The following is a 15719-nucleotide window of genomic DNA, read 5'->3' as shown; positions in this document are numbered from 1 at the left end:
GTTTCAGGATTAAACCAGCCACTATTTGAAACCAGGAGGAGACCTGGGCGGGGGGCGGCGGGGACAGCTTATCCCCACTTGGCCCCTGCAGGCTTCTGACATCTCCCTCTGCAGCCCCTGGTGCTGAGCACAGTCAGGCCTGGGGCCTGACCTATGTCTCAGGAGGTGGGAGGAGGGCTGCCCAGGCCTAGGAGAATGCAGCCCAGGGTGCAGAGGGCTGGCCCATCCGTGGCCCGTGCAGCCCAGCAGCCCAGCCCGTTGTGCCCGCATGGGGCTGAGGCTGAAGGCCCGGGGCCAGGCTGTGGCCGGAGGTCAGATTCGAACCCGGCGATCCCCCCCGCGACCACGGCCTTCGGGCATCTCCGGACAGCTTCGTTCCAAGTTCGGGAATCGCCGCTGGTTGGTCACGTGGCACCTGTGCCAGGGTTCGGGTATTTCCGGACAATCCCGAGTGAGGTTCGGGCATCTCCGGATGGCGCTCGGCCCTTTCCGGCTGGGCCAGGGAAGCGGCCGTTGGCAATGGGTCCGGCTCACCCCGGAGCAGCTGCCCGCCGCGCCAGGGCGGAAGTGCGGCGGCGTGGTACGTCAGTTCCGGAGAGTGACGGAGCGGCGGGTCAGAGGCGGCGGCAAAATGGCGGCGCCTGAGGAGCGGGAGCTGACGGCGGAGCAGACCGAGCGGCTGCTGCAGTTCCAGGTGCCGGCCAGGGGGGAGCTGGGCCCGGGGCCCCGCAGCGGCCCGACGGGGGAGCGGGGTGAGGGGGCCGGGCCAAGCCGGCCTCGACTTCCCCGGCGGGGCCTCGGGGGCCGCCGAGCCCTGTCCCGCCGGGCACCCGGGCGCTCGCGGAGCCGGGCCCCGCCCCAGGGAGCCCGCGCGCGGCCGGGAGCTCCGCCTGCGCCGGCCGCGGGGCTGGGCAGGGCCCGGGGCGGGGACCGTACGGGCACGAGGCCCCTGCCGCTGTGCGGCCCTCGGGACGGGGCCAGCGGCTGCGCCCACGCCGAGCCCCGCAGCGAGCAGGTGCATTGCTCGCCCCGTCCCCCCCCCCCGGCGCTCTGGCCGGTTCGCCACGCGGCGAGCAGCGTGTCCTGCAGGGCGCCCTGGACCCTCCCGGTGGCTTGCAGGCGCTGGGGGCTCTGATTAGCTTTCCTGCACGCGGGACGTGAGCTGGGAATGAGTCAGTGCACCTGCCCGCAGGGCAATCTTCACAGACTGCCCCAGCCTCTTTAATTACGCGCCCTGGGAAATTCCTTGCGTGCTTGCCAGTGCTGAGTGGGAAGCTTTCCGTGGGGGGGGACGAAGCAGGCAGTTTCTCATTCTCTTTGTCAGATAAGTTTCCAACCTCCTAGTTTTGAAGGTCCGTAGATGTTTAAGGCTAGAAGGGATCCCTGTGATAATTTTCAGAGTAGCAGCCGTGTTAGTCTGTATTCGCAAAAAGAACAGGAGGACTTGTGGCATCTTAAAGACTAACCAGTTTATTTGAGCATAAGCTTTCGTGAGCTACAGCTCACTTCATCGGATGCATCCATGATACATTCATGCATCTGATGAAGTGGGCTGTAGCTCATGAAAGCTTATGCTTCAGATAGATTGGTTAGTCTCTAAGGTGCCACTAATACTCCTTTTCTCCTTGTGATAATGTCATCTGACCTGGATAACATAGGCCATAGAACTTCAGCCAGTAATCAGCCACAAATTTTGTTTGTGGATGTTGAGTACAATTATTTAGATGTTAGCTGTGGTTTTTCCACATACATCATAACATTTGCGTGGCTAAAAAGCACATATTGGAGATGTGACCCCATGAGTGCTTTGCAAAGCAAGCATGGCCCCAATGTAGGTGAACGTGATGGGGGAAGTGGTGGTCAGGAAACCACGTTGGCAAACATGCATCCGATGAAATGAGCGGTAGCTCACGAAAGCTTATGCTCAAATAAATTAGTTAGTCTCTAAGGTGCCACAAGTCCTCCTTTTCTTTTTGAGGAAAGAGACAGTCACACAGGAGAGGCAGGAGACTATCTTGGAAAGAATTGAGCCCATCCCTGTGTGGCTTGCAAGGTCCACATGGACTCTTGTCATTGATCAGTTCTTAAATGTTTATAAAAACCTAAGGAAGTTCTTAATTAAAAAAAAATTAACCTGAAGTTAAGGTTAAAAGAATCTATTATACATGGATTGTTTGTTACTTTAAATAAGACTGCGGTCTGCATAACAGCTGTATAATTTAAAAAGGTAATTAAAGTCTTTAAGGTCAGTGATGAAATGAAACCAGGTGATGGAGGGATAATGTTTTTCAAATTTTGGTTGTTTTCATGATTCCCTTATGAAAGGAGGGCAGAGTTAAGGTGGTTTGAGTTAACTCTGCATTTGTGTACTTACAAGTATCTTGGATTTTTTTTTTTAAAGGGGGAACTTTAACTTGGAATTTCCAGGCTCATTAACGTGTTTAAGAAAATTCGTAGTTCTTTTCAAGGGTTTGTTTTTTCAAGAAGTGATTCTTTCAACTTTAATTTCAGTTTGTTATGGAAAAATAGCTTCTATTTTAAGTCAAACATAAATATTAAGTCCTTTTGTATCCTTGAATTGTCCTGTCCAATACTGTGCGAGCAAACAAAAGGTTCTTAATTTGGTTTTGGTCAAGGGCTGTCTTTAGGGACATCTGTAGAGAGAAGCTGGATGTGAGTAGGTTTGGGAAATCCAGACAGAGATGCAGTTCTGTTTGTTAGGAGCCAGAACAAAGTGAGGCTGCTTTTGTAGGATTTCATTATTGATCCATGTTCATTATGGCATTTCTGGCCTGATTCTCAAGGTTCTGACTGTGTTCTAATGTAGTGATGGCTGAGCGTTGGCTTTCCTCTGCAGACACAGAATGGGATAGTGTCTGTTGTGATGAGAAGAAATTTGCTTTCAAAACTGTAGTGTCATTCAAAAAAAGGCAATGAACTTACCTCTCATCTAAATTCGTTAACAAAAGTAAAATAGTGGCATGCGGCTGAAAGGAGCCAAACATCTCTTTAGTTTGAGGAGTGGGGAGATAGGAAACTTGTTAGCAAAATGCCTCTGATACTTTGGGCATCACAATACATATCAAAACCCTTGATAAACACACTTGCAAAGAAATTCTCTTCTAAAAAAGATTTGGGAAAGGCTTTTGTGTTGCTAGACGTCAGATGCTCTTCGCCCTTGGAAACATAATTCTCTGGAATTTGGCAGTGGGTTGGGAATTAACAGTAGTGCCAGTCATGAGGGTGTGAGGACTTGCATCTTTTATGTGATGTTTCAACATATGAGTCTTCCAGAGAAAGAGAAACTTCCTAAAAGTCTAATATACAAACCCCCACAATCTTATGTTTGCTAGTACTGACCTCTTGAGCAAATATGCTACTAAAACATTGAATTCCACTTCTCACTGCTTTGATCTGAGAAGCTTTCAGGGATTTTAATCTGCATCTCAAAACTGTAGGGAATGGACTGCCTCACAAAGCAGCTTCAACCTTTTTTCTTAGGGTTCTGTATCTTATATGAGAAGTTGAAGTGGTATATGGGAGACAAATGTTGAACTTTCTAGATGCTTGTTTTTAATGGGGCTTTTGTGGTTCTTGATATTGTAGTTTTTGAAAGTTCCTGTTATGTAATGCATTCAGCATTCATGCATTCTGAGCCCCCGTGTTAGGTTGCATTGTTCTGCTTGAGAGCCTGTTTGTGACTGCTGGTTTGCTGGGATTAGCTTTTTTGTTATCTCTTTATATTTGTCTAAAGGTATAGTAAGAAGTAAAGTGAATTGAGTAAAAGGACAAGGCCTGTGAATTCAGAGAGAGATACAGTATGTAGATACTCTGGTGGTGGAAGGCTTCTGACACTCGGGGCGCCAGGGGTCTCTGGGCTTCTGCCCCACAGGAGCACCGGGGCTCAAGGCTTTAGACCTGGGGGAGCACTGGGACTCAGGGCTTTAGCTACAGGGGGAGTGCTGGGGCTGAAACAGGCACTCCCCTTATAGCTAAAGCCTCAGCACCCCATGAGTAGCTGAAGCTGGGAGCGGAGCTGCAGGGCTGAAGCCCTGCGCCCCAGCACCCCACATGAGGCTGAAACTGGGAGTGGAGCCACAGGGCTGAAGCCCTGAGCCCCCACCTGGAGCCCTGACCACCCCTCCACCCTGCGGCTGCAGTTCCAACCCCTGTGGCTCAAGCCCTGAGCCCCAGGGCTAGAGCCCCAAAGTAGTGCAGTATTTGCTTTTTGTTTGGGTTTTTTTTTTTGTCTGCGCTGCTGCCTGATTGATTGACTTCCAGTTCCACAGGTTGTCCAGTTGACCAGCAAGTCCATAACTCTGATGCTCATACCTTTGAGGGTCTACTGGATAGCAGTAAAGAGGAAAATTATGGTTAAGTGAAATTGTTTGAAAATGTCATTTAGGCATTTGAAACTAAAGACTAATAAAATGTGCTACTTTTTCTGGTGGGAAAACCTTTACATGATTATCTGACAAATTCACATAAGATACTGGAAATTAAAGCTGACTGCAATTGAAGTGTGGTATTTACTCAGATTTCTAACATGGTCTTGCTGGCTAGTGTATTAAAAAAAAGGGGAGGGGGTTTGCTGTTAATACAAAGGTCCCTACAAGCTATAGGGAAACTGCATTAATATTTTGCCAGCAAGAATGGTCTAAATATGGTTCTTGACTGACAGTTTGAACTGTAGTCATACCAGGCATTAACATTCAGTGGAAAACTATTTTCAGCGTCAGTGAGATGATTTATAAACATCTCTGAACTATGCTGCCTCTACACTGGAACATGGTGGCAAAAGTGCTGTTTAACAAGCTGATGCTGGTCCTGAGGTTGCATCTACACAGGCAGTTTTGGGGGAAACCTCCTATCACCAGTACATCTCCATTGGTTGTAACAGTGGTGGGAGTACTAATGCAAATTGTGGTAAAACTGTTGTAGGCTGATCTACATTAATGCTCCCAGTCGTGGGAGGTTTCATGAAAATTGCCATTGTGGATAAGGCCTGGAATGTTACCAAGAACACAACTGCAATATTACAGTGATGGTCAGTGAACAGTGTTGTGAATTAGTACTCATCAAAACATACACCTAGCTAACCAGCTCTGTAAGCCCTCCTGCAAATATTGTAAAGATCAACACTCTTTAAAACTAATGGAACTTAGGTAACTTACGTAAATTAAGTTGTCATGGGATAAGAGGGAAGATCCTTTCATGGATTGAGAACTGGTTAAAAGACTGGGAACAAAGGGTAGGAATAAATGGTAAATTTTCAGAATGGAGGAGAGGGGTAACTAGTGGTGTTCCCCAAGGGTCAGTCCTAGGACTAATCCTATTCAGCTTATTCATAAATGATCTGGAGAAAAAGGGGTAAACAGTGAGGTGGCAAAGTTTGTAGATGATACTAAACTGCTCAAGATAAGACCAAAGCAGACTGAGAAGAACTTCAAAAAGATCTCACAAAACTAAGTGATTGGGCAACAAAATGGCAAATGAAATTTAATGTGGATAAATGTAAAGTAATACACATTAGAAAAAATAACCCCAACTATACATACAATATGATGGGGGCTAATTTAGCTACAACCAATCAGGAGAAAGATCTTGGAGTCATTGTTGATAGTTCTCTGAAGACGTCCACGCAGTCTGCAGCGGCAGTCAAAAAGCAAATGGGATGTTAGGACTCATTAAAAAAGGGATAGAGAATAAGATGGAGAATATCTTATTGCCCTTATATAAATCCATGGTACGCCTTTATATAAATCCATGGTACGCCCATATCTTGAATACTGCATACAGATGTGGTCCCCTCATCCCAAAAAAGATATACTGGCATTAGAAAAGGTTCAGAAAAGGGAACTAAAATGATTAGGGGTTTGGAACAGGTCCCATATGAGGAGAGATTAAAGAGGCTAGGACTTTTCAGCTTGGAAGAGAGAAGACTAAGGGGTAATATGATAGAGATCTATAAAATCATGAGCGGTGTGGAGAAAGTGAATAAGGAAAAGTTATTTACTTGTTCCCATAATATAAGGACTAGGGGCCACCAAATGAAATTAATGGGTAGCAGGCTTAAAACAAATAAAAAGAAGTTCTTCACTCAGCGCACAGTCAACCTGTGGAACTCCTTGCCTGAGGAGGTTGTGAAGGCTAGGACTATAACAGGGTTTAAAAGAGTACTGGATAAATTTATGGAGGCTATGTCCATTAATGGCTATTAGCCAGGATGGGGAAGGAATGGTGTCCCTAGCCTCTGTTTGTCAGAGGGTGGAGATGGATGGCAGGAGAGAGATCACTAGATCATTACCTGTTAGGTTCACTCCCTCTGGGGCACTTGGCATTGGCCACTGTCAGCAGACAGGTTACTGGGCTGGATGGACCTTTGGCCTGACCCAGTATTGCCGTTCTTATGTAACAAACTGTGATGTATATTTGCTTTTCATCCAAAAACTGCTACTGTATTTTGCGTAACTTAAAAAGGAGAGAATGTTCTGTCAGGGCAGGCAGTCCTGTTAACGGTGCCCAGCCGTAATCCTGATCTGTAAAAACAAAGGTGTGAACAAGTTTCTGAATCTTGTAAATATGCAATCGCTAGCGGCATTTCAGGGTTATTAAAAGAGATGGTGATGAGGAGCTTTACAACACATGCTATTCAAAGGCTTAGATGCTCCATTGTAAAAACTCAAATGCCTGAACAAATAGCAGGCAGCGGGATAAAGTATGTGCTTGTGTCCACTCAGGTCCAGTGCTTTGAAAAGGCACCCAGAATGTACATTCATTCATGTCTAGGCTACGCTACAAAGTTAGGTCAACGTAAGCCACCTTGTGACAACCTAGTTGTGCGTGTGTCTACACTTAAATTTGTCTCCTACCTGAGTAAGCATGCTGTTACCGTAATGCAGTAACACCATCTCCCCGAGTGGCACTGGGCCGTGGTCAATATACTGAGGCCGACACAGTACAAGTGTAGATACTGCATTTCCTATGTTAACCTTAACAGACTTCCTGCAGCTGTCTCCCAATGCGCGAAACCAACCACTCTGGTCAAAATTGTGAATTTCACTGTCCAGGGGTCACAGAGACCAGATGCCTCCCCCCCACACCAACCTGTTAAAGCACTGCAGATTGTTGAAATGATTGTCCAGTTTGGCGAGCACACCTAGCAGCTCTCCATTGTTGTGTGCAACTGCCCAGCTGACCATGCGAGCTACACGCTCCAGGTCCATTCTGGCTTGGAATGGACAGAAGGTATTGGATTTCCTGGGCCTGTGGGGAAAAGAGGACCTCTACGAGCAGATTGCATGGGGCGTGCAGGAGAAGGGATATATGAGAGCAGCGGCAATGCTACCTGAAAGCAAAGGAACTGCAGCAGGCACATCAGAAGGCCAGGGAGGCCAACAGTCGATCCAGTCTGAGCTGCGGACTTGCTGCTTTTACAAAGCGCTGCATGCCTACTTCGCAGAGACCCCGCCACCACCCTGCATACCATCCTGGATATCTCCGAGAAGCCCAAGTCACAGGCCCCTAGTTTGAACAGTGAGGAAGAGGAGGAGGATGGGGGACAAGTGACTGATGGGTTTGGCTGCACTGCAAGCCAGGACCTGTTTGAGACTCCACTGCGATCCAGTCAGTCCTGGCAGTAGATCATGGACAAGCCCAGTGCAGGGGAAGGAACCTCAGGTAAGTGTGTAAATATATTTCCTGTTGGTGATTAGTGATGTACTGATGGCATCCCCAGCTTCACAGGACGCAGCTATCGACTTTTCATTCACTCACTAATACTAGAAGTGGTAGCAGTACAACAAAGAGAGGCAGAGGCGTTGTTTGCTTTTCGTTCCCCTGTACAGTTAGGCAAGGGGGCGTGCAGAGCAGTTGGATGTCACTTGAATCTTCCTGAGAGATCTCGATGAAACTTTCGTGGAGGTACTCTGCAATCCTCACCCAAAGGGTTCTGAGGGTGGCAGCCTTATTTCTTCCTTTCCCATGCCAGCTGTCAATAACTTCAGCAGGCACCACTGCAGTAAACAGGCTGGCAGCAGATGGGCCCAGGTGCTTTTGGGACCAGCAGCAGCTGTGCTCTCTGTGCCTGTCAGGAGTGAGATCTGCTAAAATCACTACCGCATGGGGAAAATGGTTGCAATATTCAGTTTCCTTGATCTATACTGATAGTTTAATATCGGAGGGGTAGCTGTGTTAGTCTGTATCCACAAAAACAACAAGGAGTCCAGTGGCACCTTCAAGATTAACCGATTTATTTGGGCATAAGCTTTCATGGGTAAAAAACCCACTTCAGATTCATGGATCAATAAATCTATTAGTCTCTAAGGTGCCACCCAACTCCTCATTGTTTTTGTGATAGTTTAATGTAACTGAGCCATTCCCCCCTCATTTTGTGCACCATGGCTAGTTCTGTGAGTGTTGCCATGCACAAGCGCTCCGAAGCAGAAGTGTCAATAAGCATGTCTTGTTTAAAACTTGGAGGGGAGCAAGGGAAGGGAGTTCTGAATGTTAACTTTTGCTTTCCGTTGTGACCATACTGACAATGGTATGTTTGTGTGTTTTATCTGTAGCTGCTGCTGTGGTGGCCATGAGAGATTCCTCTTCCACACCTGCCAAATGCTGAGCCAGACAAAGAGGAGAAAGAAGAGAACTCAGGATGACATGTTCAGCGTGATCATGTAAGAAGCCAGTGCTGCATCAGACTGGGAGCAGAGGGCCTGGAGGGTGAATACTGCAGACTGTATGGAGAAGGACAGAGCAGACAGAAGAAAGGTGCAGAAAAAGGAGAGGGAGATGCACCAGGACACAATGGAGCATCTCCAGCAGCGCACACAGATGTTGCAGACTCTTGTGGACCTACAGGTTCAACAGTCACGGGCTCGCTTCCCTTTGCAGTCCATGGAGAACTCATTACAGCACTTCCCTATGTCCCTCTCAACATTCCATGTGGCATCAGGGGCCCACATCCCTACTCTGACCACTCCATGCCAGGGGACGTTAAAAACAGCTACACCTTCACATGCACTGACCTGTGAAAGCCATGGTTGCTGTATGTGTAGCTAAAATGGACATGAATGTTCCTTTCCCTTGTAAAGCTCTATTCCATAAATTTATTCAGTTTTTAATGTTTTTGCTTTTAAATTGCAGTTTTCTTTGCACTGGTTTTGTTACTCAGTTTTCTGTTGGGAAAATTAATTAACATATGCTGCAGAGTGGCTAGTGGTACTGAAAGTACCTGCTTGCTTGCTTGCTTGTTCAGTGTGACACAACTCAGGATCAGTGACAAACACAGTGTAATAATCATAAATGCACAGCAAGCACCACAAAATTAATAGTTACTTTGACAGTGTTATATTCCTAGATGTACGCTAAGCACCACAGAATTCCTAAGAGGCCTCAAAACAGCAGGTCCAGGTATAGCCCAGTACACCACAGTGCGTTACTGTGATTCGCTGTTCAATTGCTCTTCCAAAGCTTCACTAAGCTGTAGAGTTCCTTGTTGAGCTCATCTGGTAGCCCTTGTGTCTCACTGTTCCAAGTCAGCAGACAGCCACTCTACCTCCACCCCAGTGGCAACTTTCCCCCTTCCCTTCACAGATATTATGCAGGACAAGCAGGCAGCTGTAATGGCTGGGATATTTTTTTCACTGAGATTCAATCTTGTGGCCAAACAGGATCAGCATCCCTTCAATCTACCAAAAGTGCATTCAACTGTCATTCTGCACCTGCTGAGCTGATAGCTGTTGAGGTGGCTGGTGTTTGACTTCATGAGCTGGAGGCTGGAGCCCCCAGGATCACTAGTGTAATTTCAACATTGCAAATGGTAATCAGCTGGTTGGGAAAGAGAGCACCTGCTTGTAGCTTTCTACAAAACTGCCTTCTTAAAGATGCAAGCATCATGCACCTTCCCTGACCAGCCAGCGCTGATGTGGATGACTCATCCCCGGTGATCCAGCAAGGCTTGCATAACCATAGAAAAGTAGCCCTTTCTGCTGACATGCTTGGTGGCAAGGTGATCTGGTGCCAAAATAGGGATATGCGTGCTGTCTCTTACTCCATTGCCGTTTGAGAACCTCATTGCTGTAGATCCACTCACCGGGTCCTGCATGTTGCTGAGAGTCAGTCCTGCATAGCTGGAGACAGTTCATGGCCTGCACACTTGTAGGACAATGGCTCCCACCCTGGATTTTCCAGCTCTAAAATGACTTCCCACTGACTGGTAGCAATCCAGCATTGCAAATTACCACAAGGCGATTGCTACTCACTTCTCTGCTGTCAATGCAGCTTTCACTCTGGTGTCCCTATGCTGGAGGCCTGGGGCAAGCTCGGCACATGGATCTGGGAATGCGACCTTGTGCATCCAAAAGTTTTGCAGTCACTGTTCATCATCCTAAGCCTGCATTAGGATGCAATCTCACCAGTCAGTGCTCGTTTCTCAGGCCCAGAAGCGGCACTCCACCATTTGCAGCTGCTTCGTGAATGCCACCAACGATCTTGAATTGGTTCTCGCTTGTCTCTCAGCAATCTGCCCTCCTGCAAATCATCATGTTCCCCATGGCTCTTCTTGCAGCTATGCCAATACTGAAGGATTGTGTGTCTTGTGCTTGCAACACTTATGGCAGTGGTTAAGAGCTGTTCAGGCTCCATGATTATGTCATGGAAGGTGGACAGCGAGGAGGGCTGCATGGGATTTTTAAACAGGTGAAAATTGCAGGCTATAGATGACATGGAATGGAAACAGTTGTAATCTGGTAAATTGACCTCTTGCACCCAGTCACCCTTGCATGACTAGTTTCTGCCTCATCATGAAGTGCCAAAACTTACTAAAAGACAGTGTGCTGGATGGTGGCGGGTTGCGTACTGGAATACCTACCCATGGTGCACTGTGCTGTGCATCAACACAGCCACTCCTGGTGAGTACGCACAGCACAGATGCAAGGAGCCAAATAGGAAGATACACAAGCAATATACTAACTGCAGTGGCTTAATGCCAACATAACTTGTGGAGGCAAAAGTTCGTATTGTAGACATGCCCTTAGGAATGTAGTTTGTTATCCAAGTCCTTGTTTCAGAAAGATACTTCATAATAGCAGACAGTGAAGTGTGGCTGGAGTTAAAAGCATGGAATTTAGTTGAATGACAGCAAATTTTGTAAAAGATCCTTAAAGCTGAGACTTAATGGCCATGAAACTCACTGATAAGTAAGGATAAGACTGTCACGGAAGTCAGATTCCGTGACTTTCAGAAACCTCCATAACACTTTCCCTTCAGCCCTGGGGCAGCGGGGCTGGAGCTGTCAGCCAGTGAGGGAGCCCCAGATCTCCCAGATGCCGTGGGTGGCAGGAGGGGGCCTCAAAGTTCCCAGTCACACACAGGTCATGGCTTCTGTGACTTTTTGTTTGTTTCCCACAACCTGTCTGTGACTTTCAATAAAAATAACCATAACAAAATTGTAACTTTACTGATATTTCAGCAACAAAAGCAGGTGTCATTGAATTGGAGATCTCAGATGAACAAGGCTAGAAACACCTGATTTAAGTGACTGAGGGCTTGTCTACACTTGAAATCATACTGCAGCTGCTGCAGCTGTGCCATTGTAACACTTCAGTGTAGACGCTACCTATGTTGACGGGAGGGCCTCTCCTGTCAGCGTAGTTAATTCATCTCCCCAAAAGGCAGTAACTAGGTCAATGGAATAATTCTTCCGTCCTGGCACAGTCTATGTCGGGGGTTATATTGGCTTAACTGTGTCACTCAGGTGTGTGACTTAGCTGGGTCGACATAACTTTTTAGTACAGACCAGGCCTGACTTAAATGCTACAATTGGAGGCCTGTGAATATATTTTTGTATGTACGCTGTCACTGAGTGGTGTCAGGCTAACGAGGAAAGCTGATCATTCTAATGACTGTGAAGTCTGTTAGGGGAAAGAGAAGCTGAACTGCTGTACTCTTCTAACTCTAGAAAAGGTCCAGTCTTGTAGCTGTGGCAAAGAGTAGATCAGCATAGTCAGAGTGCTCAGGAGCAACAGAATCCTGATTTAGTCCAAGTGCTAAATCTCAAGCACTGCTCTTGTTTACAAGGTGAATTAATAGTTGAGGGAGAATCCAAAATGTTTGTGTGTGGGGAGAAAAATCTCAGATTCCTAAAACAGATGAGCCATCCATCTTCAGTATGGCAACTGAAGTCCCTTGATCCTCAAAACATTCTCACCTGGACAGCCAAAGGTTTTCAAGAAGACCTGGATATCTGTTCTAAAAGAGCCAAGTAACTTGCGGAGGTAGCAAGCAAAATTTAACAGGAATAGCAAAAATGGACAGGAGTGAAAGGTGCACAGATTTAGAAAATGGATGGGTATAATTGGAGACTGCCCGAAGGAATTTATATCAGATTATCACTCCACCTTCACAGCCAGAGCATGCTGTCTCTTGCAGTAAAGCAAACCTGTCTTGTGGCAGGTTGGATTTTGCCAAGTTTCTGTAAGGCTCAAAATTAAAATAGGAAACCGAACTTAGCCCAAAATATTCTCAAGTATTGAATGAGAACTGACTTAGTGAGAGCTTGTCTCACTATTTTACAGAATTGGGAGTCCAAGTGGTAGACATGATACTTGTTGCATTTTGCTAAGGAACAGATCCTCTGTACCTCAGAATGCTTCATCTGTGATGAGTAATGTGCAGTTTAGGCATTAGGAGCTATAGCACCAATCAGCCATATCCTCTATGCTATAGGGCACCTTCAAATTTCAGACACCTGACAGCTCCTTATTAGATATCCCAGCACCCCCAATACCTCTACATCTTTGGGTAGAAATGAGGAGCCTGGGCTTTTCACCAGGTTATTTTCCCTGGACCTCAGACAGTGTAGGCCTACCCTATTAATATATTTTGCTTTCGACAACCAACTCTCTGTACAACTTTTCCATGAGTGATGTACCCGAGTATTCGGATTCTAATATCTAAACTGTATTGTTAAATTTATTCACCTAAATTTGGGTTATTGCTGATTATGCACTATATGTATCTTATGACTTTTCAAACTTTTTATTTGTGAATAATCTAAGAACTATACCCAGATCATAGAATATCACGGTTGGAAGGGACCTAAGGAGGTCATCTAGTCCAACCCCTTGCTCAAAGCAGGACCAATCCCCAACTAAATCATCCCAGCCAGGGCTTTGTCAAGCCTGACCTTAAAAACCTCAAAAGGAAGGAGATTCCACCACCTCCCTAGGTAACGCATTCCAGTGCTTCACCACCCTCCTAGTGAAAGTTTTTCCTAATATCCAGCCTAAACCTCCCTCACTGCAACTTGAGACCATTACTCCTTGTTCTTTCATCTGCTACCACTGAGAACAGTATAGAGCCATCCTCTTTGGAACCCCCTTTCAGGTAGTTGAAAGCAGCTATCAAATCCCCCCTCATTCTTCTCTTCTGCAGACTAAACAATCCCAGTTCCCTCAGCCTCTCCTCATAAGTCATGTGTTCCAGTCCACTCTCACAGATCTTGGGAGACAGGCCAGTCCTTGCTTACAGACAGCCCCCCCTACTCACCAGCAACCACACACCACACAAGAGAACCACTAACCCAGGAACCTATCCTTGCAACAAAGCCCGTTGCCAACTGTGTCCACATATCTATTCAGGGGACACCATCATAGGGCCTAATCACATCAGCCACACTATCAGAGGCTCGTTCACCTGCGCATCTACCAATGTGATATATGCCATCATGTGCCAGCAATGCCCCTCTGCCATGTACATTGGTCAGACTGGACAGTCTCTATGTAAAAGAATAAATGGACACAAATCAGATGTCAAGAATTATAACATTTAAAAACCAGTTGGAGAACACTTCAATCTCTTTGGTCACTCGATTACAGACCTAAAAGTTGCAGTTCTTCAACAAGAAAACTTCAAAAACAGACTCCAACGAGAGACTGCTGAATTGGAATTAATTTGCAAACTGGATACAATTAACTTAGGCTTGAATAAAGACTGGGAGTGGATGGGTCATTACACAAAGTACAACTATTTCCCCATGTTTATCCCCCCTCCCCCCACCGACTGTTCCTCAGATGTTCTTGTCAACTGCTGGTAATAGCTCACCTTACCTGATCACTCTCTTTACAGTGTGTATGGTAACACCCATTGTTTCATGTTCTCTATGTATATAAATCTCCCCACTGTATTTTCCACTGAACGCATCCGATGAAGTGAGCTGTAGCTCACGAAAGCTTATGCTCAAATAAATTTGTTAGTCTCTAAGGTGCCACAAGTACTCCTTTTCTTTTTGCTAATCATTTTTGTTGCCCTCCGCGGGACGCTTTCCAGTTTTTCCACATCCTTCTTGTCGTGTGGAGCCCAAAACTGAACACAGTACTCCAGATGAGGCCTCACCAATGTTGAATAGAGGGGAACGATCACGTCCCTCGATCTGCTGGCAATGCCCCTACTTATATAGCCCAAAATGCCATTACCCTTCTCGGCAATAAGGGCACACTGTTGACTCATATCCAGCTTCTCGTCCACTGTAACCCCTAGTTCCTTTTCTGCAGAACTGCTGCCTAGCCATTCGGTCCCTAGTCTGTAGCGGTGCATGGGATTCTTCCATCCTAAGTGCAGGACTCTGTGCTTGTCCTTGTTGCACCTCATCAGATTTCTTTTGGCCCAATCCTCTAATTTGTCTTGGTCCCTCTGTAGCCTATCCCTACCCTCCAGCGTATCTACCACTCCTCCCAGTTTAGTGTCATCTGCAGACTTGCTGAGGGTGCAGTCCACGCCATTCTCCAGATCATTAATGAAGATATTGAACAAAACCGGCCCCAGGACCGACCCTTGGGGCACTCCACTTGATACCGGCTGCCAACTAGACATGGAGCCATTGATCGCTACCAGTTGAGCCCGACAATCTAGCCAGCTTTCTATCCACCTTATAGTCCATTCATCCAGCCCATGCTTCTTTAACTTGCTGGCAAGAATACTGTGGGAGACAGTGTCAAAAGCTTTCCTAAAGTCAAGGAACAACACATCCACTGCTTTCCCCTTATCCACAGAGCCAGTTATCTCATCATAGAAGGCAATTAGATTAGTCAGGCATGACTTGCCCTTGGTGAATCCATGCTGGCTGTTCCTGATCACTTTCCTCTTCTCTAAGTGCTTCAGAATTGATTTCTTGAGGACCTGCTCCATGATTTTTCCAGGGACTGAGGTGAGGCTGACTGGCCTGTAGTTCCCCGGATCCTCCTCCTTCTCTTTTTTAAAGATGGGCAGTACATTAGCCTTTTTCCAGTCGTTCGGGACCTCCCTCGATCGCCATGAGTTTTCAAAGATAATGGCCAATGGCTCTGCAATCACATCCGCCAGCTCCGTTAGCACTCTCGGATGCAGCGCATCCGGCCCCATGGATTTGTGCTCGTCCAGCTTTTCTAAATAGCCTGAACCACTTCTTTCTCCATAGAGGGCTGGTCACCTCCTCCCCATGCTCTGCTGCCCAGTGCAGCAGTCTGGGAGCTGACCTTGGTCGTGAAGACAGAGGCAAAAAAAGCATTGAGTACATTAGCTTTTTCCACATCCTCTTGTCACTAGGTTGCCTCCCTCATTCAGTAAGGGGCCCACACTTTCCTTGACTTTCTTCTTGTTGCTAACATACCTGAAGAAACCCTTCTTGTTACTCTTAACATCTCTTGCGAGCTGCAACTCCAAGTGTGATTTGGCCTTCC

General features: G+C 46.7%; 1 protein-coding gene across 3 annotated transcripts in view; it reads left to right on the top strand.

The window, feature by feature from the left end:
* Nucleotides 1-253: 253 nt before the first annotated feature.
* FAF2 (Fas associated factor family member 2) overlaps nt 254-15719 on the top strand; it is a 30286-nt gene continuing 14820 nt past the window's right edge. The window contains exons 1-2 of one of the 3 annotated variants that reach the window (XM_037907705.2): nt 1614-7680; nt 8571-10913. In XM_037907705.2, the coding sequence (XP_037763633.1) occupies nt 10785-10913 (129 nt within the window). In that variant the 5' untranslated portion in view covers nt 1614-7680; nt 8571-10784. Of the gene's footprint in view, nt 695-1613; nt 7681-8570; nt 10914-15719 lie in introns of those variants that run through there. The other 2 variants (XM_037907704.2, XM_043553068.1) reach the window with 2 other exon arrangements.

This window comes from Chelonia mydas, chromosome 8, assembly GCF_015237465.2.
Source record: "Chelonia mydas isolate rCheMyd1 chromosome 8, rCheMyd1.pri.v2, whole genome shotgun sequence".
NCBI classification, from domain to species: Eukaryota; Metazoa; Chordata; order Testudines; family Cheloniidae; genus Chelonia; species Chelonia mydas.
This window is presented reverse-complemented; position numbering and strand designations above follow the sequence as displayed.